The sequence below is a fragment of the Haliotis rubra genome, unplaced genomic scaffold (assembly GCF_003918875.1).
Source record: "Haliotis rubra isolate DU_JTF1 unplaced genomic scaffold, ASM391887v1 Scf184, whole genome shotgun sequence".
Lineage (NCBI taxonomy): Eukaryota > Metazoa > Mollusca > Gastropoda > Lepetellida > Haliotidae > Haliotis > Haliotis rubra.
Genome location: NW_025765825.1, coordinates 1,511,560 through 1,539,452, shown reverse-complemented (window position 1 = coordinate 1,539,452; position 27,893 = coordinate 1,511,560). Strand labels below are relative to the sequence as shown.

General features: G+C 39.3%; 1 protein-coding gene across 1 annotated transcript; it reads right to left on the bottom strand.

The window, feature by feature from the left end:
* Nucleotides 1–573: 573 nt before the first annotated feature.
* Nucleotides 574–27,721, bottom strand: LOC124273806 (probable tubulin polyglutamylase TTLL9). Its single transcript, XM_046709114.1, is given in 15 exon segments — nucleotides 574–3,760; nucleotides 5,161–5,288; nucleotides 7,282–7,395; nucleotides 9,865–9,998; nucleotides 10,513–10,634; nucleotides 12,052–12,082; nucleotides 12,084–12,140; nucleotides 12,802–12,936; nucleotides 15,593–15,727; nucleotides 17,036–17,069; nucleotides 17,404–17,489; nucleotides 21,258–21,371; nucleotides 22,337–22,427; nucleotides 24,713–24,756; nucleotides 27,348–27,721. Coding segments are annotated over 15 exon segments (1,326 nt in total). The 5' UTR covers nucleotides 27,375–27,721; the 3' UTR covers nucleotides 574–3,686.
* Nucleotides 27,722–27,893: the final 172 nt, after the last annotated feature.

Genomic DNA, 27,893 nt, shown 5'->3' with positions numbered 1-27,893 from the left:
CCGCAACCGCCTCCTGAGACTACAACTGGCTGCAAGAGACCAGTTTTAACTCGGAATCCAAACAGGTACTCCTGACTCATGACAGTCTGTCTTCCTACTGCACAACATTCACACCTCATGTTACTACTGTGGGGCTACTGCGACATCTATGTCTGCCTCCAGATCAATGAAGATCCGGGCTGGAACTCTCTTCAGCAACACATTCCTGCAGTAAAAGGCGTCTAACGAATCCAGTGTCTGGATCGCTGACTAGTTTAATGCAGTCATCATATCTCAACTGGGCTGATCGATGCTCGTGACTGCAATCACGGGTTTGTCAGGTCCAGACACAATTCCTTACACACCACAGTCTCATAGTTGGAATATGGCTGAGTGTGACGTTAAACCAGGAATGAACAATGTCTTCACACGTAAGGATTGGACCGTGTGCCTTATCTCTTTGACGCATGCGCCTCGTGATGTGTCTCCTGCTTCCTCACATTTCCTTAGTGAAGGTCTTTAATTCTTAGAGTATCTAGCAAATCTATAACCATTGCCATTTTCATGCAACTGAACAACTGAACAAAACACTTCAACTAATTCTGAAAATGTTACACAATCAAAACAATTTACATGCCATGTGGAAGACAGTTTCAGTCAGTCTTTCAGGACTAAACCCACATATATACACATAATGAGAACAATTTGTGTACACAAAATACAGATTTTACTTTAAAAAAATTCACAATTTGCACCTTTGGTACCAGTTTATTATATCAATGTATTATCTGAACACAAAGGTCAGAACAACCCAGGTTTGTGGAGACAAGAGGTACACCTGCAGGCAGTTCATCCAGTCAAACAGGTGTGCATACTTTTCTTGAAGCAATACAGGTAGGTTGGATCGAATACAGTGTTAAGCATCAAGCCTACTTACTATACATAGGACCCTTGAAGATCCGGGTTAGAATTGGTCTTCAGCAACCCATGTTTATCGTAAAAGGTGATTAACGGGATCAGGTGGTCAGGCTTGCTGACTTGGTTGCTGCAAGCCATCTCCTAATTCAGATTGATGCTCATGTCAATCACTGGATTGTCAGGGCCATACTCGATTATTTAGAGAGCACCATCATTACTGGAATATACTGAAGGTTGGGGCATTGAGCAACAAAAAACAAAAGAATGCCCTACATAAGGGGACCTCAGTAGAAAGGGTTACCATGAAATTACTACTGGTTTCACCAAATTAATAGCATTAGTGAGTGAGTTGGGTTTAACACCATACCTGGAGGAAAGCCTGAAGTAATAAAGTTTTCCTCTTCGGTAAAGTAATGATATAACTAAATCATGAAATAAAGTTGTACATATTGATAACATTCACTCTTTTACATCTATTTGGAAGCTGATGAACAGGGAAATTGTATAATATTATGCATGTTGAAGATTCCCTATATCAGTGTTATCTGATTGTATTTTGCCTGATTAGCAAGCACAGTGCCCACTTGGCCATCAAGCTTCTATAGCCAGGATAACATCAACGATACATTGATTTAAGTGTATTAATTATTAAGTGTAAAATACGTCTCACATAGGATCAGGGCATAATGAGTCACACACACACACATTGTATATCACTGTCACACTGTGGTTCTTGTTGGCTAGGATGATACAGCTTTCATAAGTTTCAATAAACTGGCATCAAACTGAAATATATTGCATATTTGAATGGAATATAGATATGATATTTGTGATGGAGATTAATATTATAAGATATGAGATATATTTCAATTTGTGAGCAAACAAAACATATCCATGGCTGAATGTTGTTTTATGCCACCATCAACAACACTACATGAATATAGCAGTGACCAGGAACTAAACTATCCCAGCTTGGCAAACCAGCGGTTGAGTAACACTCCTTTTGGACAGGCTACAGTGACAGGCAACATCCACCTGATCCTTGCCATTGTCAACTCAAACTCTGGATCCACCACTGAGGTGTGTTAATTAAGGACTTACTCTGACCACATTTCATAAGGATCGGAACTCATATTACTCCCCTGTGCACTTTACTACAGGGCCACTGGAGCAGTCCCAAGTATACAGTGCTTGTCAATCTGGGGATCTGCACCAAACTGTTTAGCTTGTGCATGCATAGTAGAAATTACCTCGACTTTGATCAAAATTGCACAGATTTTCCACCAACATCATTGGTTAATTCACTAAAAGAGATTACTAGCCCAAAAATTTACCCTGAGAGCTGTCATGGGGATCCAAGGGATATAGATTGTGTCGGGGGATTCATAATTTCATACCTAACCCTTACACAATTAATCCTAAAGATCAAAGAGACCAGCAAGATCTGTGAAGCATGGCATGAATCATGAACCAATCTGCCTTTCAAGCGACGTTGCCAAGTTGTAGTCTTGCAAATATTTGTCCCAACAACCAATGAAAATGCAATAAATGCAAGTCATACTAGCCCAGCAGCACAGGTTGGTGTTCATGCTATCAAACACTGGTTTGCGACTGCCATACTGTTATTCATTCACTATCATTATGGCTCGAGTATTACAGACTGCAGCATAAAACAATATTCTATCACCTCTAATACATCACCCATATATGGTGGCAAGACCAACATTCCCTGTGTCAGAATCCATTTTCTTATAAAAAATATATCCATTTGGCTAAATATAGCACAGCAAACAAAATTATATATATATATTGCAAAAACAAAATTGCATGTGGCAGAACTGGCAAGTCACAAGATCTCTAACCAACATCAGCATCATCCAGATATTGCCTGTGTCTGAATACAATGTCAGACTTCCAGCGTGTACACAAGGACTCACCCTTGGATATCCTGTCATGGTCACTCTGAAGTAATCAACTATTAAGTTTCATCAATTCTTCTTTCTCATGGCTTTTTTAAAACCTGAGAGCTTAGGGAGGAAAATTTTATCTTTCTACTTTAAATTTTGTTCATTGTTCATGGTTAAAGTATGCAGAGACACGCCAATCTGTGCGTATCATAAAGTTTTGCTGAGACAAAATTGCTGATGGAATATCACAAATGGTGAGCTGCGTGCCCTTCAGCCATGTCTAGACTTCTCATCAGCGTTCCTATCCCTCCATTGCACCTGATTATCAAAACTGATTTCGTAGACAAACAATGATGAAGGGCTTAACCAAGTACGGAGTTTGTTGTCATCCTGTGTGTCAAACACCCTTGTCCTGAGAAGATCACCCTTTCAAGTCTGATAAAGCACAATATCAGCTTAAATGCATTATCATGAATCCAGAGTCTTGAAAGTTTAGGAATAATTTTCTGATTTTTCTTAATATACTTAACTTGAGCTCTGTAAAATCATTTCAGAAACTCAAAAACAAATCTTTACATTTCCATGGCACCAAACATGAAAACATGCAAGCATTTACATGTACCATGTAAGTAGGTAAGATTGTCACAGATGATCTGTCTTCTGCTACATCATCTTCTTTAACTTCTGCTCTGTACTGTTTTGGCATCTGCTTTGGTTTCTGCTGTCAGGTATTTTGATGTCTGCTCTGCAATGTGGTTTTGGTGTTTGCTCTGATGTCTGCTCTTCAATGTGGTTTCGGCGTCTGTTCTGTAATATGGTTCTGTTATCTCCTCTTTGAAGTGGTTTAGTATCTGTTCTGCTACGTAATCTTGGCGTCTGCTCTCACTGAGGTCTCTTTACCATCTGGGCCACCTTGAACATTTCTCTAAGTTGGGACTTCCGCTCATTTTGACAACCTAAAGACATACATACACGAGTAAATATATATCTTAATAAACATCATTATAAAACTAGGCAAAGGAATATATTGACCACAACCAAATGACACAGATGGAGCATATCCATATCCAGAGATGCCAACCCTGAATCAAACGAAAGTGGAATCATGCCTTGCTAAAAGCAATTCCCGAGCCCTGAAGCTGCGAGTTGGGGTTGAGCGTGAGACAGGGCTTGGGGCCCTTTTGACGGTGGGGGTCTAGGGGGCCTCCCCTATGAAAATCTCTAGATTTAGCTTGGAAATATGCAATTTCTGGGCATACTTAACCAGATAATTCTTAACTCAAACGAACATATTTACTAAAATTCTTTCAAACATTCTAAATTTATAAACATATTTGTATTTTCTAAAATATGGGAGTTTTTATAGACAAATCGGAGAGTGGATTTTGTATTTGAAAATCGGAGTAACTCCTCCAAAATTGGAGTGGTTGGCATCTCTGCATATCCATATCCATGCAGGTTGTTAAATAATCAACCAGTGAATGCAAGCACTGATCCACATTGTCGGGGTACGATGACACGGTGTCAACCAAGTCACCAAGTCACGAAGTCAACCACCCAATCCCACTGTAACCTCTGACAACCAACATATTGCTGGGTATCAACCCTAAAGGCGAACTCACACTGGTCGGCACATTGAATTGACCGAGTCATATCATCTGAGTGATTAATCGAATTCAGCAAACGGTACAAATTGGCTGCTCGAACACATGTCAATTGTGTCGCGAGTGTGTAGAGCCTATTCTAGTTATTCGGCAAGTTGGATGTGACGTGGCCAATCAAATTGTGTTTTGGTGTCACATGGTAAATGTGTTCATACAAGTGCGAAACATGGCTTCGTCTGCTTCAAAGAAACCACACCTCGATTTTTCACGGGAGGAAACAGAGTGTTTTGTGGGTGATTATCTGAGTCACGAAACACTATGGAATATCACGTGCAGGGATTATTCCAAAAGAGAATCGATCAGTTTGGCATTTCTGAAAAAGTCACTGATAACTGCTGCTACGTCTGCTTCAGATGTTTTAATACCATGGAAACAAAATACTATATACTACATATTATGAGATCAACACTAATATCAGCACATCGAATCGTATAAGAGGTAGCAAATCGATCAGTTGATATTCGTCACAACCACCGAACATGCTGTACAATGTATGGAAATCAGCAGGTCGTTACAATTAATGTTAACATGCCAACTCATGTGAGTCATGCTTGGATTACCCCATGTCTATCAGACCTGCTGTAGCAAGCATCCAACAAGCTAATATTCTCAATTGTATCCACAAATACCAGAAACATAGTTGTAAGGAACTGATATGCTATTTACTATAAAAATAGTGGGATTTATGTTACCAAGGAAGGAGTTTGCATTGTAGACACTGGTGCCTCCATTGCAGTCCATGTTGCCTTCATCCGCTGCGACGGGTCCGTCGTCCCAGAGCAGATCCCAGCCGCCAATTCTCTTCTCTCTCCCTGTCAGTCTGAAGTCAAGCATTCACATCTTCCCACTTCAGAGATTCGCATGTTTAAAGGGCACAGGGCAATTCTCATTACAAAAACTTGCCAAACCTCCTTGCTTTCCCTTATCAAGCAGCAATGGGGATTTCTTTACAAAAAGAAGCTAATTTCAGCTTTCATTTTCATACAACATGAAAGTATGGTTAAGTGTTGGTGTGTCAACTGTAAGAAATATTCACAGATGCAGCTAGGGTACTATATCACTGCACATGTCGCGCTGATAGACTGACTGACTGACTGAGTTTGGTTTTACGCCGCTTTTAGCAATATTCCAGCAACATCACGGCTGGGGACACCAGAAATGGGCTTCACACATAGTACCCATGTGGGGATTCGAACTTGGGTCTTCGGCGTGACGAGCCAACACTTTAACCACTAGGCTACCCCACCGCCCCTGCGCTGATAGAAAGCCAAATGGACAAGTCACAAGATGCAAACCTCCATTTTGTTTACATGTCTCTTAGGAAACTGTATTCATTGGCCACAGATTTTATCTCAAGATTTTAAACAACCCATCATGTTAGATACTGACATTACTAAAACACTAAAACTGTATTTCAAAGAATGTGTCCAAACAGTTGATTAATGTGTTAGGGTACTGAAATATTGAAAGACTTCTTTTTAGAAGGTCATAACATGCTTAAGACTTGCCCATTAATACCTACTGCCTTACACTGTTACAGGCACGTAAATCTTTCAATTGAACTTGAGGCAGGGCACATGGACTCTGCTAAGTGTTGACCAATTCCACCTTAACAGGGACAATGTTTGGTGACGGAGAGCCCACTGAAGTCATGGTTTGAAGTAAAGATTGATGACTTGATCAAACTGAGATGTTGTCTCAAGGGTTATGATCAAACATTTGATTGACATATAATACTTAAAATATATTCCAAAGAACATTTGTCTTAAAGATTAACTATATGTATCAGAAACAACTGAGTGTTGCTTCACTTATTTTGAGTAGTATACCTAATATAAATTAGTTTCGCTGACAAAGCAGATTATGAATGACTTGAATCTAACTTGCTAGCTCTGCCAGTGTTCCGAGTCAGGTTCAGTCATAATAATCATATAGCTTTACCTAAGTGTTCATGAAATTGAAATATTCTATGATTGGAAACAAGAATCACAACTTGCCATGGTAACTAGACAAAAAAATTATCTGCCTTGAAAACAGAATGATAAAAAATCAATGAATGAAATGTGGCAGTATTGTTCATTGTGTAACAATGTTTGAAGTGTAATACATTGTATATGTGGCTAGTCACTGAGGTGCGGGGGTGTGGTGTATTTAGACTTTTACCAGATTTAGACAGAAATATCTCAGGGTGCGATTTTGTTAATTTTCCAGTACCTGCACCGGGTGCAACCTGGCTTATAAGTTTGGCTGCACCATCAAATTATGGTTGCACTATTAAATAATGTCACTGGTTCCAAAAAGTAACATAAATACCTGCTTAGCAATTTTCAAGTACAGAGAATCAGATACATTCAACAGAACCAGATCCCATGATGATGATAAATGATGAATGATGAATGATTCTGTTTCAATTTTGATTTTCTCAATCAAGTTATCATCACTTGCTTGATAACAGTGTTAGTACCTACACTGAAACGTCGCTCTCATTGCAACAAAGAATTTGACTATCCATAGAACTTGGTTTTCCTTCATCTTTACAACTTCTAAGAAGCCTTTCAAAGAAATTATTAATTATATCACATTTCTTTGATGCTTGTTGGTTCACAGACTGATTCACAGACTGATTCCCAGTTAACATCTTAGTTTCATCTTGGGAATCAACACATAACAGATAGTACAGAGAGCAGTCAAAGTGTCCTTGACCCCTTAGTGTCCACCATGTCCAGCTTCACCCTGGAGAAGATACACCAGATATGGAACCTGCCAACAGCGTACTGCAGACGTACAGAAGTAATAAACACACTGATTGTCACCTGTTCTCGAGATCCAGCACATTTAGGAGATCAGTGAGCAGGCCATACTTCAGGTCGTAATCGTCTTTCCCACTTGCTGTCAGTGATGGCGATGCATTGATCTCGATGAGCCAGCTAGTTCAAAGGAAATGTACTAAGTGATTACTTGCCAAGGAGAGGGTCAATTATAAGATTTAGTGGCTAGAAACAATAAGATCTGAGGAAATGTCCCAAAAAGTTTAATATTCATGAAGCTGCTGACATCGATGTTCAATCGTCTGGGTATCTGCAATCAGCTAGAGGAGAAATATTGCAGCCAGGCCGAGAAGCCATGTGAATGCAGAACACTTCGTCTTCATTAAACAGGTTCAAAACCGTACATTTTAAGTTTTTGGTCCGTTTACAGAGATGTTGTCAGCAATTAATTCTCTACCAAATGAGCCACATCGACAATGTCCATTCCCTAGAGGAAAAGATTAAGTGTTGCAACTGAGTGAGTTAAAATTAAACTTCACACTGGCATCATTGCAACCATTCAGATGACCTGAACGCTTGAAGTTCAATCAGATTCATTGCTTTTTATCTTCAGGCAAAAAACTACCTGTTTTCACTGAACATGTCATAGATTTATAAACCAACCATAAGAAGCCAGGCAAATGGACTGTGTCAGCACTTGCACACATTATTGTAAAAGAAGCAAAGTTTTCATTAGACATTCTTATTCAATCATTCAATCAATGGGGCAGAGAGCTTTAAGCAAGTGATGAATATCCTCCTTGCATTTTCTTCAGCAGAGGGCCAAAGGTTATCACTAAAACAATTATGATTTATTACATCTTTCCAGTTAGAATGAAACTTGCAGCTACTGTTTGTTAGGCATACATAACAGAAAAAGAATTTCATATTCATTTACAATGTAAAATGCAAATTTTTCTCAGACACAGAATACAGCAAAATGAATTTTCTGTGTCTCAATAATTTGTACCTGTCCGTGGGCTACTAGATAATTTCCACTTATGGTTTCAAACAGCAAACAAACTTGGATTTAATTTCATATCTGCTCAAAATGTAGCTATTACATTTCGCAATGATAATAAAGTAGAGTTATCTTTCTTTGCTATTTATCACTTTTCAATCAATAGTCCAGTAAACATTAACATCAAATACCATGTTCATTTCTTCTTTCATAATTACATCATCATAATTATGTCATAAAATCAGGGCAAGTGGAAAATTAGTCAGGACAAGTTACTTTCTTAAAGTCACTGGCAAGTGGCTTTTAAAAAAATGTTGAACCCCTGTTCAATGCCACTATGGGGAAATAGCCATGCTATGTCATACTGGTCTGTAGATATAGCAAAGAATCTCGGACACATATCTACAGCTATACAGTATATGTCTCAATTCGGTAGCTTCACGTTGAACCAGATTAAAAAAATGTGATATTGAAAGTAGACGTTTAATCAGGCTACACACGTGAGCGTGAGAAATCCTGTGTCCTGTTTGTTGATAAGAGAGACACTGGTAGAGATTTCCCTTGATAACAAACAGCTGTCGGGTCAAACTACTCCATGGTATTGATCATTATTGAGGGCATATATTATACCTGGATTATCAAGGATGGAGCCGAGCGAACCAGTGGTTGATAGCAAGAACAATCATCTACACCATTGATGAAACAAAATCCTCAAATTTGGACCACCAAATCCAACTGTTTGATAAGTTTAGAGTTCTGAGAACATTCTCGGTCTGACTGCGTCATCTGGTGACAGGATGTATACTGGGACTCTCTATTATCACGGCACACGAAAACATCGGGAAAGCAGAAACACCATGCCCCGCATCGGCTGTTTACATATGCAAATTATGTAAAATATATTCATCGCTCTTGAAAAAGTCATTTATTTCACTGGAATATCATGTCTAATCGTAGAAATAGTAAAGCATTCAACTTTTCAGTAAGTTCTGGAACATTTTGAAACTAGTATGACCCCCTACCGCCACTACATCTAGCATGAATCAAAACTTATTTCGTCAAGAGTAATCCTGCAACAACTATTAGGTCATTTGCATATTTTCCGTGCTAAAAATATAACAGGAAGTGACGTATTATGCAACTTCACTCTACACATGGCAGCAACTTGTATGGTACGTTTTAAGGCAGAAAAACACTATATTGTAACGTTATTGTTACCTTGTATCCAAATGAATAGAAGTTTCAGATGTTTGGGTTAAAAACATGATGATATTACTGATGTGAATAAAATTCCTAAATAATTTTTAATGATCAAACTATTTAGATTCGTTGCTAGTCTTAGTAAACGTTTCACAGTGTAATCTGCTTGTACCGCGTGCCATAGTAAGAAAATAGCAATTCCGCGATAATAGAGAGTTGCTTCAATTTCAAGGTCAAACGAGACAATCGGAATTGCCGCAATGGCATTAAACGAGTTGCGACTATGTGTCACATTATCTGTGACAGAAATGAAGATTATACATCAGCCAACTGAAAATATATATAAAATGGTAAATGTCAGCAGCCGTTCATAATCCCGATGGCGACAACATTAACTACCGCGATAATAGAGGGTCCATTATACTCACGGCTTGAGCTGGGAGTCCAACAGCACATCGTAGCCATACATCTCAAAGCAGTGTTTGTCGTTGATCATGATCTTCTGAACACTCTGTAGACATTTGATGATCATGTTGTCAATGTTCTTGAACAGATTTTTCACCTGCACAGAGAAATAAAACAATATAAACAAATCAGATTAAACTGAAAACAATGAAAATTATGTCCAGTTAAGGCATAAATAACTTGTCATGTCATGAATTTCAAGTTATAAAGAGAACAAAGTTGTACATAATCTACCATCTCACAAAAATAGGAGTCTGTTTGGAATAATTCTAAAACACAGAATCCAGTTTATACTTCTGAATTCTTTGGCATGTTTGTTTTTTTCGTTTTGAGACCACGCTGAGCAATATTCCATCCACATAACAGCGGTGTATAAAGAATTGACACTGAACCAGACAATCCAGTGATTATGCCACCTGATCTTGGCAGGTCTAAGGGAGATAACTCAGCAAAGTGAAGTGCGGTGTCTCTTGCTATGGATCATCCGTGCTGCTTTCAGCAGTACAACAAATTGCAGATGATCTAATTCAGACAAGTGGTGGCAAGAGGGGTACTTCCAAACTAATTCCATGTTATAGTGTACTTTTTGACAAAAGTAGTTTTGTGCTTACATCTTCATCACCATGTTTCGCAGAGAGGTATTTTCGAAGCTGCCGTGTGGACCATTTGCAGCCTCGTTCTGGATCATAATCTGGAGCTGTCTTCTGAACAGCTACGTTGGTCAGATGAACATCTAGACAGGTCAAGGTCATAGTAGCCAATATGAACAATTACCTTTGTATGCTATCTGAAGTGAACCTAGATCTTCATCTCAGATTGACTATGTACATTACAAAGACAAGAATCAGTTAAATGTGTCTGTTGTACAGTTGTAATGTCAAACCACTGAGGATGGTGTTACTGAAGACTAAGGGGAAGAGACTGTTTCTGTAATACTTTTCATAATGCTTTAGCAAATTATTCCGGCCACCTTATACCCTACGATCTGTTTACAGATCACAAATCTGGTTGGTCACAGACAGTAGTTGGTCACAGACAGTAGTTGGATGGGTGGGCAGAGTCCTTGCTCCTACACAGGAGGCCGACCCAGTAGCAACAACACAGGACTCGAAACAGACTTGTGCCAACTCCAACCTTGAGCTACTGCACAAAAGAATGTCTTAATGTTTTCTGCACAAAGAATGTCTTAATGTTTTCTAGTGACTGGCATAGAATTACCAGCACTCAAAACACTATTGTAAGCCAAGGTTGAATGTATAACATCTAGGCAGTAGGGTAGCTTAGTGGTTACAGCGTTGGCTCATCACGCCGGCGACCCGGGTTCGATTCCCCACATGGGTACAATGTGTGAAGCCCATTTCTGGTGTCCCCCGCCGTGATATTGCTGGAGTATTGCTAAAAGCAGCGTAAAACAAAACTCAGTCAGTCAGTCAGTATAACATCTATGACATACTGATAAAACAAGAATGTAATTCTTAACATGAAAAAAGAAGTTTCTGTTCAAAAAGGATTGCATTGTTATTTACAGAATTTAAACAGTTGTTAGTCAAAGCTGTTTGGAAAGATGTTGAAAACCATTTACATTGACCATTAATTTATTGCTGCCAACTGACTGTCAAAACCACGCATGAAGTGTCAACACACTATGCTACTATACATCTGTTTGTCCAGCTGAATAAAGTCAGGACTGACTCACTGACTGAGTATGGTTTGACGCCGCTTTTAGCAATATTCCAGCAACATCACGGCAGGGGGACACCAGAAATGGGCTTCACACATTGTACCCATGTGGGGGATTCAAACCCGGGTCGCCAGCGTGACGAGCCAACGCTTTAACCACTAGGCTACCCCACCGCCCCTGAATAAAGTCAGGACAAACCAGTGGTTGTTATTAACCATGACATCTGTGGTAGGATGACATACACTCAACCAAATCAACGTAGCTTGATAACGGTGTTAGGATCTAACATTGAACATTATTGTATTAAGAAGTTGTATATCCATGGACACCCCTTGTTCATTACACCAACGTCTAAATTCCACACCGAAGTTATCTTATGACATGAAGTGGATGTTGGGCATGTGTTCTGACCTGCCCCTTGGTGTAAGCTGCTGAAAAGTTGTACTCAGTAGTAACTTTGGAAGGATACACGCATCTTCAATAGAGTCTAGCGAGAACCGGGGTGTTGGAGAAGCGGGCAAACCCATCCCGGTATAGCCATACCTTTAACGGGTTGTACTGTAAACACAAACATTTGAATCAACCAACTAAATAAACATCTATAGCAAGACAGTAAAAGAAAACTTTATTACAACACAGAAAATCTTGATACGATTCAAGAAAGGAGAGTGTGTTAGTGAGTGAGTTTAGTTTTACGCAGCACTCAGCAATATTCCAGCTATGGTGGCGGTCTGTAAATAATCGAGTCTGGACCAGACAATCCAGTATGAGCATGATCTATGCAACTGGGATACAATGACATGTGTCAACCAAGTAAGCGAGCCTGACCACTCGATCCTGTTAATCGAATCTTACGACAAGGTTACTGAAGATCAATTCTAACCTGGATCTTCATGGGTGTCAAGAAAGGACAGAGCATAAAGGGACGTATTTTATTATCAAAGATAGGATGTTGAGACTGGTATTAAAACTAAATTCTTAAGACAGGTGTCAAAAGATTATGTTCAATATCAATATGACATTTTTGAATGGTTGTTCATGAAGAGTTATCAAATTAGGGCAATCTCATTAGAATCAAATCTTAAGTTGATAACTCTGTCAAGATCTGACAAATCCTTTACACAAGGTGGACTCAAAACAAATGTGTACAAGGGCTGAGTAGGTATTTGGACATTACAATCTATCATGACAGTACAAAGGGGATACTTTAGTTACTTACAGACAATACAAGAACATAGACACGGATGTCAAACTTGCGTCCACCAATCAGATAGGGGTCTTCAATATAGGGCTGTACAACATAGAGCTCCGGACCCTCCCGAATATTGGGGTCGGACACTGGCTGGTACTGACCCTGTAAAGTACAAATGAAAGTCAGAGGGATGACAACTCAAACAATGGACATATTCCTGCCACTATGTACATACATATAATGAGAGTTATGTTATATATACTAGGCATCATTAAATAAAGGGTCAAATGATATATAGCACATATGTCAAGACAAGTTTCTCAGAAATAATAGAACTAAGAGTGTCATCATAATGTGTAATGTGTTGACAAACTGACACATCGTGACATAGAGACAAAAAGTTCAAAAAGCACTAGCAAACATCAGTTGTATAGACCAACCCCCCAAAATGAAAATGACAAACATGAAGCACTCGGTCATTCAATATCTTGTGTACCCTCCTCGCACGTCCAAGACACAGGTGCACCTTGTTCTCATGCTCTTTATTAAGTTCATAAAAAAAGCTTGCAGAATCCCATTCCATTCCTCTACTAGAGCTCTGCAGTGTCCTGGGATATCCACTGGTGCTGGGTGACGTGTATACACACATTGACCAAGTTCATCCCAGGCATGCTCAACTGGGTTGAGGTCCGGCATGCTGGCCACACCATCTCTCTACACCCTGCTGCCTAAGGAATTCCTGTGACAATCCAGGGCCCCTTTTCACAAAGTTCTCAAAGTTAACATAGGAGGAACGAATGCTATGAGAAAAGCTACGAGATCTTAGGGTAACGAGAGCTTTGTGAAATGGGGCCCTGGCCCTATGAGGCCTAGCCTTGTCGCCTTGCAGTAAAGAGGGTCGACCATAAAAGCCATGCATAACTTGCAGGAATGATACTGCTATTGAAGCCAGAATTTCTTCCCGATAACGCTGTCAGGTAAGACTACCGTCAACCATGTGCAGTGGAGTACGTCCAGCAGGAGTTATCCCTGCCCAAACCATGACCAACCCCTGCCAAATCGGTTACATGTGGCCACAGTTGCATCTGTGAATCGCTCTCCGACCATTGTGGAAGGACAAATTGAATCTGCTTTCATCTGTGAAGCCCACACGAGACCATTGACATTGATTCCAGCGGCCATGATGTCTACTCAATCTGAAATGCGCCTGCCTGTGACGTGGTGTTAGTGGTGGACGAACAGTGGATATCCTTACACTGGATATCCTTACATTGTTAACATTGAAGTGTTCTGTCTGAAGATGTGCTGCGTTAAGGAATCTGTTACATAACGCAGTGTTAATCATGTGGCTATAATCTCGGACTCTGGGGCAACCTGGGCCTCCTTTCCCAAAGCACTAAGGTGATTGCAAGTCACTAAGGTAACCATAGTGCAATGTTAAAGAATGGGAGTTAAGGTTAACCTTAGTAAAGGTTGCTTCGTGAAAGGAGCACCTGGTCGACATGCATATTCCATGGACCCATTGGCTTGAAATCTCTGCCACAGTAACAGCACATTAAGGCAGATAGCTACCTGCCGCTGAGTTTGACCAGATTCCAAAAAGGCCTATATAGCCTGACCCCTTTCAGCAAGTGTCAAAAAACGTCTCATTTTAAGCTGCAATTTCAAACAGGTACCTGAACAGTGAACGACAGTGAAAGAGCATCAATGCATGTGTATTGTCCTCCACTTTCGATGGATAGAGTGGCTTACATGTGCAAATCATTGACATCAAGTGGCAGGTGGAATTCCATATTGAAAATTTGAATAAAAAATGTGCCATTTGCAACAGAATGTATCGAACGTTAAAGAACGTAATAATGACATTTCAGCGTCCTGATGTGTTTTTCCATACTGTTAAGAAATTTTGTAAAACATTCAGTTGTATATATTTCAAACAAAAACGAAGATTTTACAACTTTTAAGAAATACTGCTACCAATAGCTTGACCCTTTATTTATGACGCCTACTATATTTCTTTGGACAGTATTTCAGTAACAGTAAAACATGAGAGCATCATGTCGGAGAAGACTGATGCACTGTAGACATAATTATAGTACCAGGTGATCAAAAATGTCATATATCAATGCAAGTGAGTGAGAGAGTGAAGGAGTGAAGGAGGGAGTGAAGGAAGTAGGGAGAGGGAGGGGTGGTTAGTAAGTGAAGTTTGATGAAATACAGTCCTAGTGAGTGAGTGAGTACGTTTGGTTTTACGCCACATTTCGGTACCGTTCATAATTTATGGCTAGGGGGGTGATGATTTTTATGGAGAAGCATGTACAATGTGAATGACGCCCCCTAAAATTTATGTACAAATTAAGTAAACCGCCTGCATGTCATGTACAAAATCAATATGACCCCCCTACCCTTCCCATAATTTCTTAGCATGATTTTAAACATATTTTTATGTACAAAATTGCTGACACCCCCACCCCACCCCCAGTTTGTGTGTACAAAATTGCTGACCCCCTAGCTCCCAAGAACAAAATGGGTGACCCTCTTAAAATCATCATCACAAAACACACACACCCCACCCCCACCCCTCTAGCCATAAATTATGAACGGTCCCTTAGCAATATTCCGGCAATATCATGCAGGACAGACCAGAAATGGGCTTCACACATTGTACCTATGTGGGGAATGTAACCCAGGTCTTCGGCGTGACGAGCGAACACATTATTCACTAGGCAACCCCACTACCCCACCAGTCTTAGTAAGGCACCTTAGCCCAGTGGGCCAGCCATTCCCTTCCAACATTTGATGGTCCCTATGTCCCTACCTTTCTCCAGTCCATGATGTCCTTCAGTTTACGGAACAGGAAAATGCCCTTCCCCTGTGACTTGGCTGCAGGCTTCATGATCCACACCACACCAGGGCTCTTCTTGAACTCCTCCACAAAGATATGGTACTCCGACTGCAGACAACATGGATCACCATCAGTAATAAAAATAATAATAACAAGAAGACAAAGTCATCAATATCCCCCGCAATGGCAAAATACTCTTCATAATTATGTCTACGAGTTATGATTATGTCAAATATTTAGTTATATATAGAAAAGTAGAAGGAGAGTATTGAAAGGTTTTTAAAGTTCTGCTCCAGAAAGGAGCACTATCACCAATTTCAGTCTATGTCAAACTTGTTGCCATGGAAATGCCAAAAATATTTTATTCAGAAATCCAAAACTACCAAAAGGCACCAGTACACCACCAGATCTATGTATGTGCCAAGTTTGGTGAAGAAATATTGAACAATTTTAGAGTTCTGCTCCAGAAAAGAGCACTACCACTAATTTCAGTTTTAGTCAAACTTGTTGCCATGGAAATGCCAAAAATATTTTATTCAGAATTCCAAAACTACCAAAAGGCACCAGTACACCACCAGATCCATGTATGTGCCAAGTTTGGTGAAGAAATATTGAACGGTTTTAGAGTTCTGCTCCGGAAAAGACAAATGTGCACATAATGATCTGATCGGACGGATTTGACGGACGACGCCGCCATATTACAGACAGAGTCCATTTTAATACCCCCCGGGGGATAATAATGCATTTCTATAGCGCCTAGATTTCATCAGTAAGGTGCTCAGTGTGCTGTACTACTGGTGATTCATCAGACAATAATATTGTAATTATTACATTCTACCTATCACACTACACCATCTCATTACCCACCTCATTACAAGATACCCAGTGACATTATGACCTCTGTTTTACAATCATACACCATGTTTCATTTCCAACACCCAATTTCACAACTGACCACCAGCCATCTGATTTCACCACCTGGCCTGAAGACAGACAGATGGAACAGGCCAGGTAAATGCAACATGCCCCACAGAAAAAGGAGGAGACTATGACCTTTCCTGTGAGGTCAGACCACATGCTGCTGACCACGTGATTGATTCAGATGCACTGGAGTTTGGGTCCTACTTGATTTAGGTGACATTATACTATCGTTTTGATAGCTCCAGATAGGACATAAGTAGCCTGATCAACAGACTTTAACAGGAAGTTCCATATAGCTAGCTGCAAGAGAGCTAGATTGTTAGTGTAGATAATAGACTTTAAGGTGTCATATTAGGTTTCTTGTTCCATTTGCATTGCCTTCCTCCATTTCTCATGATGGGGATGTTTCTGTAAACAAACATGTCTGCCAGCCATGATAAACATGACAGTGTACAGACCATTTCCAAACTTCCTTCAGTGAGTGAGGATACTTACAGGTAACTCATATGTAGTTGGGTAGAAGTCAAAGCTGAAAAAGGAAATTGATCGCAAAATATAAGTCAAGTTACTTCATGATTAAAACTATAACTTGTGTGTAACTTTTCCACTGATCAATCAATGATGCTGTCAAACAGTGTTATGTCAAAGTTGAAGGGACCTACGTAAATACTTCGAGTTATCTGAGATATGACACAGCCAAAAACGATGACTACAAATGCACAGGACCAAGATAATACTTCAAGACGAGAGATTGTTTATAAATGAACACGTTATGTTGTTGGCTGTCTTTAATCAATCATCATCATCATCATCATCATCATCATCATCATCATCATCATCATCATCATCCTTTGACCATTTACCTTTGAGCCTCGAGCTTGCCATGTTCTCTTTCCACTTGTTTCCGAAGCCTCTTCAAATTCTTCACCATTAAATTCTTTCTGGTAAGCTAGCAGACAAGAAATGTAAATGAGACTACTACCCGGTAAAACAATGGATCTCTGTAGTACCTGACCTTGAGGCATCATGCCTCATATTGTGAGATGTTTGTTCAGAAAATTCTCATACCAATTCTGACAACATAATTTTGTGTCTCTCATTCACAAATAGAACCAAATTAATCTCCTACACAATAAACAAATTAATATAGCCAAAGTCTCTTTTCAAGAAAACACAGAAATAACATACAGTAAACTATGGTTATACTGAACTCAAAGGGACCAGTAATTTCTGTTCATTAAAACCGTAGCTCATTGTATGCATTATGACTAAATTACACAGCAAGTGGTCGGGTACAAAACACAGTTCGATATAATCGTGTTTGTTATAAAGATAGTTTACTGCATTGTTAGACTAAATTGTCACTGTAGACTTATTAAAACTGCCACTGTAGACTAAACTGCCACTATAGACTTATTAAAACTGCCAATGTAGACTAAACTATCACTGTTGACTCAACTGCCACTGTAGACTAAACTGTCACTGCAGACTAAACTGTCACTGTAGACTAAACTGTCACTGTAGACTCAACTGCCACTGTAGACTAAACTGCCACTGCAGACTAAACTGTCACTGTAGACTAAACTGTCACTGTAGACTAAACTGTCACTGTAGACTAAATTGCCACTGTAGACTAAACTGTCACTGTAGACCAAACTGTCACTGTAGACTAAACTGCCTGTCACTGTAGACTAAACTGCCACTGTAGACTAAACTGCCACTGCAGACTAAACTGTCACTGTAGACTAAACTGTCACTGTAGACTAAATTGCCACTGTAGACTAAACTGTCACTGTAGACCAAACTGTCACTGTAGACTAAACTGCCTGTCACTGTAGACTAAACTGTCACTGTAGACTATATTTGCCACTGTATACTAGACTAAACTGTCACTGTAGACTAAACTGCCACTATAGACTAAACAGTCACTGTAGACCAAAGTGTCACTGTAGACTAAACTGCCACTGTAGACTAAACTGTCACTGTAGACTGAACTGTCACTGTAGACTAAACTGTCACTGTAGACTTAACTGCCACTGTAGACTAAACTGTCACTGTAGACTAAACTGTCACTGTAGACTGAACTGTCACTGTAGACTAAACTGTCACTGTAGACTCAACTGCCACTGTAGACTAAACTGCCACTGCAGACTAAACTGTCACTGTAGACTAAACTGTCACTGTAGACTCCACTGCCACTGTAGACTAAACTGCCACTGCAGACTAAACTGTCACTGTAGACTGAACTGTCACTGTAGACTAAACTGTCACTGTAGACTAAACTGTCACTGTAGACTGAACTGCCACTGCAGACTAAACTGTCACTGTAGACTAAACTGTCACTGTAGACTAAACTGTCACTGTAGACTAAATTGCCACTGTAGACTAAACTGTCACTGTAGACCAAACTGTCACTGTAGACTAAACTGCCTGTCACTGTAGACGAAACTGCCACTGTAGACTAAACTGCCACTGCAGACTAAACTGTCACTGTAGACTAAACTGTCACTGTAGACTAAATTGCCACTGTAGACTAAATTGCCACTGTAGACTAGACTAAACTGTCACTGTAGACTAAACTGTCACTGTAGACTAAACTGTCACTGTAGACTAAATTGCCACTGTAGACTAGACTAAACTGTCACTGTAGACTAAACTGTCACTGTAGACTAAACTGTCACTGTAGACTAAACTGCCACTGAAGACTGAACTGTCACTGTAGACTAAACTGTCACTGTAGACTAAACTGTCACTGTAGACTAAACTGCCACTATAGACTAAACATTCACTGTAGACCAAAGTGTCACTGTAGACTAAACTGTCACTGTAGACTAAACTGCCACTGAAGACTAAACTGTCACTGTAGACTAAACTGTCACTGTAGACTAAACTGCCACTATAGACTAAACAGTCACTGTAGACCAAAGTGTCACTGTAGACTAAACTGTCACTGTAGACTAAACAGTCACTGTAGACCAAACTGTCACTGTAGACTAAACTGTCACTGTAGACTAAACTGTCACTGTAGACTAAACTGTCACTGTAGATTAAACTGTCACTGTAGACTAAACTGTCACTGTAGACTAAACTGTCACTGTAGACTAAACTGCCACTATAGACTAAACAGTCACTGTAGACTAAACTGTCACTGTAGACTAAACTGTCACTGTAGACTAAACTGCCACTATAGACTAAACTGTCACTGTAGACTAAACTGCCACTGCAGACTAAACTGTCACTGTAGACTAAACAGTCACTGTAGACTAAACAGTCACTATAGACTAAACTGTCACTGTAGACTAAACTGCCACTATAGACTAAACTGTCACTGTAGACTAAACTGCCACTATAGACTAAACTGTCACTGTAGACTAAACTGCCACTATAGACTAAACAGTCACTATAGACTAAACTGCCACTGCAGACTAAACTGTCACTGTAGACCAAACTGTCACTGTAGACTAAACTGTCACTGTAGACTAAACTGCCACTATAGACTAAACTGTCACTGTAGACTAAACTGCCACTGTAGACTAAACTGTCACTATAGACTAAACTGTCACTGTAGACTAAACTGTCACTGTAGACTAAACTGTCACTGTAGACTAAACTGTCACTGTAGACTAAACTGTCACTGTAGACTAAACTGCCACTATAGACTAAACAGTCACTATAGACTAAACAGTCACTATAGACTAAACTGTCACTGTAGACTAAACTGTCACTGTAGACCAAACTGTCACTGTAGACTAAACTGTCACTGTAGACTAAACTGTCACTGTAGACTAAACTGCCACTATAGACTAAACAGTCACTATAGACTAAACTGCCACTATAGACTAAACTGTCACTGTAGACTAAACTGCCACTATAGACTAAACAGTCACTATAGACTAAACTGTCACTGTAGACTAAACTGTCACTGTAATGCCACAAGGTATTATTAGACTAGCATCCCCTCTTGTGACCTCATCAAACACCTTGCATCATTTTATTGTCCTCAAATACCTACAGATGATAACAACTGAAGAAATAATTAACACAAAGTTAGACATGGCAATCAGCAGGAGGCTGGAACGAAGTTGGCACTGTTGAAACTGACCATGTTGCTAACTGCAACTTGCCATTCATAAACTATGTCAGTGTTAGAAATAGACTTGTGAATCACACCAGTCATCAGTTTTCTTTTACACAGGCCTTGAACACTTTCTTGAAAATCTAGTAAGTAATCAATTCAGGCTCAAACATGGTAAACAGATTAGTGACCATTCATAATTTATGGCTAGGGGGGATGATGATGATTTTTATGGAGAAGCATGTACAATGTGAATGACCCCCCCTAAAATTTATGTACAAAGTAAGTGACCCCCCTGCATGTCATGTACAAAGTCAATGACCCCCCCTCCCCTTTCCATATTTTTAAAGCATAATTTTAAATATTTTTATGTACAAAATTGCTGACCCCTCTAGAAACGTGTTCAAAATTGATGACCCCCCTACCTCCCCAGAACAAAATGGGTGATCCCCCCTTAAAATCATCATCACCCCCTCTTAGTCATAAATTATGAACAGTCCCTTACTGTTCGCCATCACATCATGAGATTTTGATGTCACCTGTAATCATGAATATCATGTACCTTTACTCATGTACCTTTACAACTCATGTAACATGTAACTCGGACCATGTAACACAACATTCCCTTGTTATCTCACTCACCTCATAGTGATTTCTGAAGTGCAGGATTCTCTGATGCTCGTGGAGGAAGGTGGTGTCATAGTTCTGATGTAGCCATTCCCGATCACACCAGTAGAAGTCCCAGTCACAGTCACACTGCAGAAGTCCCCTGCCCTCCCTGAAGTACAAGTAATCACAGTCACTGCAGAAGTCCCACTGCCCTCCCTGAAGTACTCCCACCATAGCAGAAGGTACCCAATAGTGCAAGTAATCACAGTCACTCTGCAGAATATTGAATGTGTAAACTCACACTTCCTAGTCCCACTTGTCCCTGCCTATAGGCAGTATACACGCGTTGCAAATATTTTGTGAAAATGCTCAAAAATTTGATGTTTGAAAATGCGTACACACAAGTTTGTATTAAACTGAATGCAGAATGTATCATGTTTAAGTTGTTTTTAACATTCGCAAATCCTACTGGGAGGAAGCAGACCCATGTGCACCAGATGGAGGTTACTGAGGATAGCTAAAATAACTGAGATATATTGAGAGGTTCTATTTCAGCATATGGAACTTGCAGTCCTTCTTATCGTTTTTAGATCAAATATAAATAACAAACATGTAAACCAACATTTAAACTTTATTATATTTTTACAATTAATGGAAAATGGCAAAATACCCAACTGAGTTTGAGTGAGGTGGGCACAATTTATTTGGTTACTTAAAGGAAAATTAGGATACCCAATTGAGATGAACACACACGAGTACATAACTCAATGACCCATCTGTAGCTCTGCTATAGTACAACTATTGTACAGTACAAGTAATCACAATCACTCCAACTGAAGTCCCAGTGACCCTCCCTACAATACAAGTATAGGTTCCANGCCCCTCTAGAAGGGGGATACAAGGGAGAAGGTGATGGATAGGGGAGATGGGGTCAAGGCAAACTCATAACAGTCCAAAGAATACGCAAACATCATTTAGAGTGAGTGAGTGAGTTTAGTTTTACGCTGCACTCTGCAATATTCCAGCTATATGGTGGCGGTCTGTAAATAATCGAGTCTGGACCAGACAAAACATCATTTAGAGGAGGACAAGACTGAATTAGTGTGTTATACATACCCAATAACCTCCTGCCAGCCTGGTCGATCCCGTAATACCTCGCTGATTGTGTTCTGCAAGGAGCACCTGTAGCGGATTTCTCGGTCCCTGAAACACCAGGATTTACGTAAATCCATAATATTCCCCTCTGTAGCTGCTGTTTTGATGTGAGATGTAAAATTTCAAATATGCATTATTTCAGTAGCAAATTGTTTTCAGGCATTTCTAATATCTTTTGTCTTCATGTTCAAATAATAATGTTTTTTTATACTTCAGGATATGTTTCATGTACATGATTATTGTGTCACCCTTCCCTGTGATTTGTTTTGAGTGAGTGAGTGAGTTTAGTTTTACGCCGCACTCAGCAATATTCCAGCTTTATGGCAGCAGTCTGTAAATAATCGAGTCTGGACCAGACAATCCAATGATCAACAGCATGAGCATCGATCTGCGTAATTGGGAACCAATGACATGTGTCAACCAAGTCAGCGAGCCTGACCACCCGATCCCGTTAGTCGCCTCTTACGACAAGCATGGGTTACTGAAGATCAGTATTCTAACCCGGACCTTCACGGGTATGAATTGTTGAGGATGTGGGGGAACAGTACAAGATGATGTATTCATCCCAGTCTTGGAGCATACTAAACATTTGTGTATTTAGCCCTTGTGACTGACTGAATATGGTTTTATGCCCTTTTGGCAATATTCCAGCAATATCATACGGGACACCAGAGATGGGCTTCACACATTGTACCCATGTGGGGAATAGAACCCAGAGTTTTGGTGTGAGGAATGAACACTTTAACCACAAGGCTACCCCACCACCCATGTACATTTAGATGTTCTATTTGTGAAACTGAAAAACAAATACCATATATAACTCATCCAACTAAAAGAAATTGCTGCATAAATCATTTGCATTAATCTGGAACATATGTTATCATGTCATCTCAAAATGCTGCATGACAACCCATTGTACATCCCTTCTGTTCTCAAATGCTGTAAGACAACATATTGTATTATTGCACTGTGTTGTTCTGTATGACAACCTATTGTATTGCACTGGGTTGTGATGTATGACAACCTATATTGTATTGCACTGTATGACAACCCATTGTATTGCACTGCATTGTGCTGTATGACAGCCTATTGTATTGCACTGGCTTGTGCTATATGACAACCTATTATATTGCATGGGCTTGTGCTGTATGACAACTTATTGTATTGCACTGGGTTGTGCTGTATGACAACTTATTGTATTGCACTGGGTTGAGCTGTATGACAACCTATTGTATTGCACTGGGTTGTGCTGTATGACAGCCTATTGTATTGCACTGTATGACAACCCATTGTATTGCACTGCATTGTGCTGTATGACAACCCATTGTATTGCACTGGATTGTGCTGTATGACAACCCATTGTATTGCACAGCATTGTGCTGTATGACAACCCATTGTATTGCACTGCATTGTGCTGTATGACAATTAATTATATTGCACTGGGTTGAGCTGTATGATGACAACCTATTGTATTGCACTGGTTGCATTGTGCTGTATGACAACCCATTGTATTGCACTGCATTGTATTGCTGTATGACATGATTAATTATATTGCACTGGGTTGTGCTGTATGACAACCCATTGTATTGCACTGCATTGTCCTGTATGACAAGCCTATTGTATTGCACTGCATTGTGCTGTATGACAACAATTAATTTATATTGCAGTATGACAACCTTATTGTATTGTGCTGTATCACAACATATTGTATTGCACTGGGTTGTGCTGTATGACAACTATTGTATTGCACTGGGTTGTGCTGTATGACAACTTATTGTATTGCACTGGGTTGTGCAGCATGACAACTTATTGTATTGCAGAAGGTTGTGGTGTATGACAACTTATTGTATTGCACTGGGTTATGATGTATGACAACTTATTGTATTGCACTGGGTTATGATGTATGACAACTTATTGTATTGCACTGGGTTGTGCTGTATGACAACCTATTGTATTGCACTGGGTTGTGAATGCTGTATGACAACCTATTGTATTGCACTGGATTGTGCTGCATGACAACCTATTGTATTGCACTGGGTTGTGCTGCATGACAACCTATTGTATTGCACTGGGTTGTGATGTATGACAACCTATTGTATTGCACTGGGTTGTGCAGTATGACAACCTATTGTATTGCACTGGGTTGTGTATACGAGTGGATCCTGTGTATATGTATTAGTCTGATTATTTCATTGATAGCCAAATGACAGTATGAATTTTCCATTAGGTTCAAAGCATGATGTCTCGAGGGACATCAATAAATAATGAAATCCCATATGAAAGAGACTATATGATATTAAATCTGATTTTGCGTCTAATTAAATTACACTTACGTTATGACAGCCCTCGGTCTAGGATATCTGCTCTGACCTGTGATCTGTGGAATGGAAATGAACAAACACATACTGTGGATTGTATGCTTCAAGTAATCATAACTATTGCATTTATAGGTTAGAACAAGATATGTTGATAACTAGGGTGTCAGTCATAACAAAACTCAGCTGACCATATATAATTGTTGATTCACAAATGCATTATTTTCCCCTGTAACAATTTCTGTGAAAAGAAATTCAAATGACCCTGCATGTTAGTTGAGAAAAGCATATAAATGTAGATGATATCATTGACTTCAAATGTTGATGTATTAGGTAAATTTCTACACTGATGTATGACTGGCCCCACTCTTGATTGCAATCTGTTGACTAACTTGTGTATGGTTGCACATGGTATTTCCTGCCATTCCACTGGAAGAAATGCCCCATATTGGCAGGCGCTATGTCTCTCACCCGGTGTACACTCTCTTAACTCATCAATGCTCAAAACTGTCCAACAGATTCTAGTGGGGACAAGTGAAGGGACTTTATGCCCATTCAAATACCTGTCGGCTTTCTCATCACAGATAATCAGAGACAAAGTGGGCATGTTATAGTCCTGCATTGTCACCCTGCAGTTCAAAATTTCTAACAATCTTTATTGCGAATGTAACAATGACAGGACATAAAATTTTGTCCTTTATTGCTCACCACTAACATTTAAAACCAAATCAGTTTGCCTGTCATGTGTGATGTCGCCCACACCATGACACAACCACACCAATAAACAGCAATTACACACAGCCATCACTGGTGATGTCTAGCAAACACCAATGACTGCTGCCCGTGATAAGCTGTTAGGGTCACATCGTTCACAAGATGCCTTGCTGTAAGGCGATAAGCTGTTAGGATCCAACAACTGTGTGTCCAGTACACACAAATTTGGGGAATGGACACAGAAATCCAAAAATACTGCGTCAGAATAGACACACAAAAATACCGTGCATCCGGGGTAGTTATCTGCGTCTGCATGAAATTTTGCAACCCAAGACGGCATTACCCAACCAGATGTGCAAGTACCCATTACAGTATCAGACTTTAAATTCCCTGAGTTACAGGACAGTAAAGGTGACTGAAACTTTAAAAAGTGGCAATTGGTTGAAGTTTGTTCCAAACTCAACTCAGAAAATCAAGAACTTATAAGTTATACTCTACCCTTTAAAAGGTATCACAAAAACATTATAGACTAAACTGGATAGTGTGGAGCTTTGGATGTTCATGGATGAATTACTGAAACTATGATAGGCTTTGATTCAGTGGGAGAGACACACAACTTCTTAAATACAACAAAACTTGTCAATGCAACAGAAAGCCTTCTATACAAGGAGTGATTTTGTCCTGCTCATATCTATGACTGGAAAACAAACATACACTAAATTTAGTTCATTATTTCGTTTCTGTAAATGTAGTCGCAATGTATCAGAACATAAGTTACATATATGTGACCAGTCATGTGGCCGAAGCGATGTCGGGTACAGTAGTTTATTTAGGACCCATCTTATGAAAATATTTTATTTTTTTAAAAATAATTTTATTGTTTTTAGAGATGTTTTACAGTCAGGTTACATTACAACAAGCATATGATGTACAAATTATGTGAACAGTTCATGACATGAAGACCAAAACTTATAAAAGGGGCTGATATTACACTCCATTAAAGAAGAGCACTTTAATTGTTATCATATAATAATGTCTAATTTCATTCTGAAAAACATGGAAAGGTGGCACAATGTTTTTTAATCTGCTTCCAAAAATTAGGTTTTTAAAGATAATAATAATAATATTGAGAGGGTCATTGTTTTTAGTCTGGGAAACCGTGCAATACCTGTTTTCTTGATATTTTGATATTGACAAGAGCTTTATGATTTAGCCTGAGATTTCAAGTTTTTGCCAGATATGGTTGACTTTACTGCAAGACCAGAAAACGTGATCGAGTGTCTCAATTTCGTCTTGGCAGAAGCTGCATTTTGAATTATTTATATACCCAATCTTAAATAACTTTAATTCAGTGGGAGAGACACACAACTGCTTAAATACAACAAAAATTGTCAATGCAACAGAAAGCTTTCTATACAAGGAGTGATTTTGTCCTGTTCATATCTATGACTGGAAAACAAACATACACTTGCCAGATATGGTTGAACAGAAAACGTGATCGAGTGTCTCAATTTCGTCTTGGCAGAAGCTGCATTTTGAATTATTTATATACCCAATCTTAAATAACTTTAATTCAGTGGGAGAGACACACAACTGCTTAAATACAACAAAAATTGTCAATGCAACAGAAAGCCTTCTATACAAGGAGTGATTTTGTCCTGTTCATATCTATGACTGGAAAACAAACAATTACACTAAATTTAGTTCATTATTTCGTTTCTGTAAATGTACGCAATGTATCAGAACATAAGTTACATATATGTGACCAGTCATGTGACGAAACGTTTCGAGGTACAGTAGTTTATTCAGGACCCAGCTTATGAAAATAATTTACCTGACCCAGGTACTTGGGTAACCCATCCCTGCCATAATACATAGTTTCATACTTATTAACAATGTCTGATTTGTTTTTAAAAAATGAAAACAACAAAACATTTACCTTTGAAGTTCCAGGTTTGGAGTTCATTGTTTTATCCGGTATTGAAGTGATTCGCAATTTTGTGCATTCAAACAGAGAATGGATATCTTGTCTGTTTCAGTGTGACGTCATGATGCACTCATCTCTTGCTGTCAAAGAGCAGACAGATCCTGATGCTGAGTGAATCTCTTAATCTTATCGACTTCTGTTTTGATTTGGGTTTTCGCTTTCTTCAACTACTAGCAATCAGTCTTAAGTAATTGATAACGTGTATGTATTTAGCGGTCACAGAGCATTCCGCTAGGTAAAAGCTAGTTCAACGTTTGCTATATGTCATTCCAGTTTTCCGTGAAGCTCCTGTGCAAACACGATAGCTTCTCGTTGCCACATGCTTGCATTTGTTTATGCCGGAAACTAGTCGAGAAATTTTACGACATACGCATTAGGAATAGACTGTAACATTAACCATTTTAATCATAAATACATATTTAAATGTGCATAATCAGTGAGCAATTAAGTACAAGTTTAATATTTGGACTTAAATTGACTGTGCAGACGGATTAGATT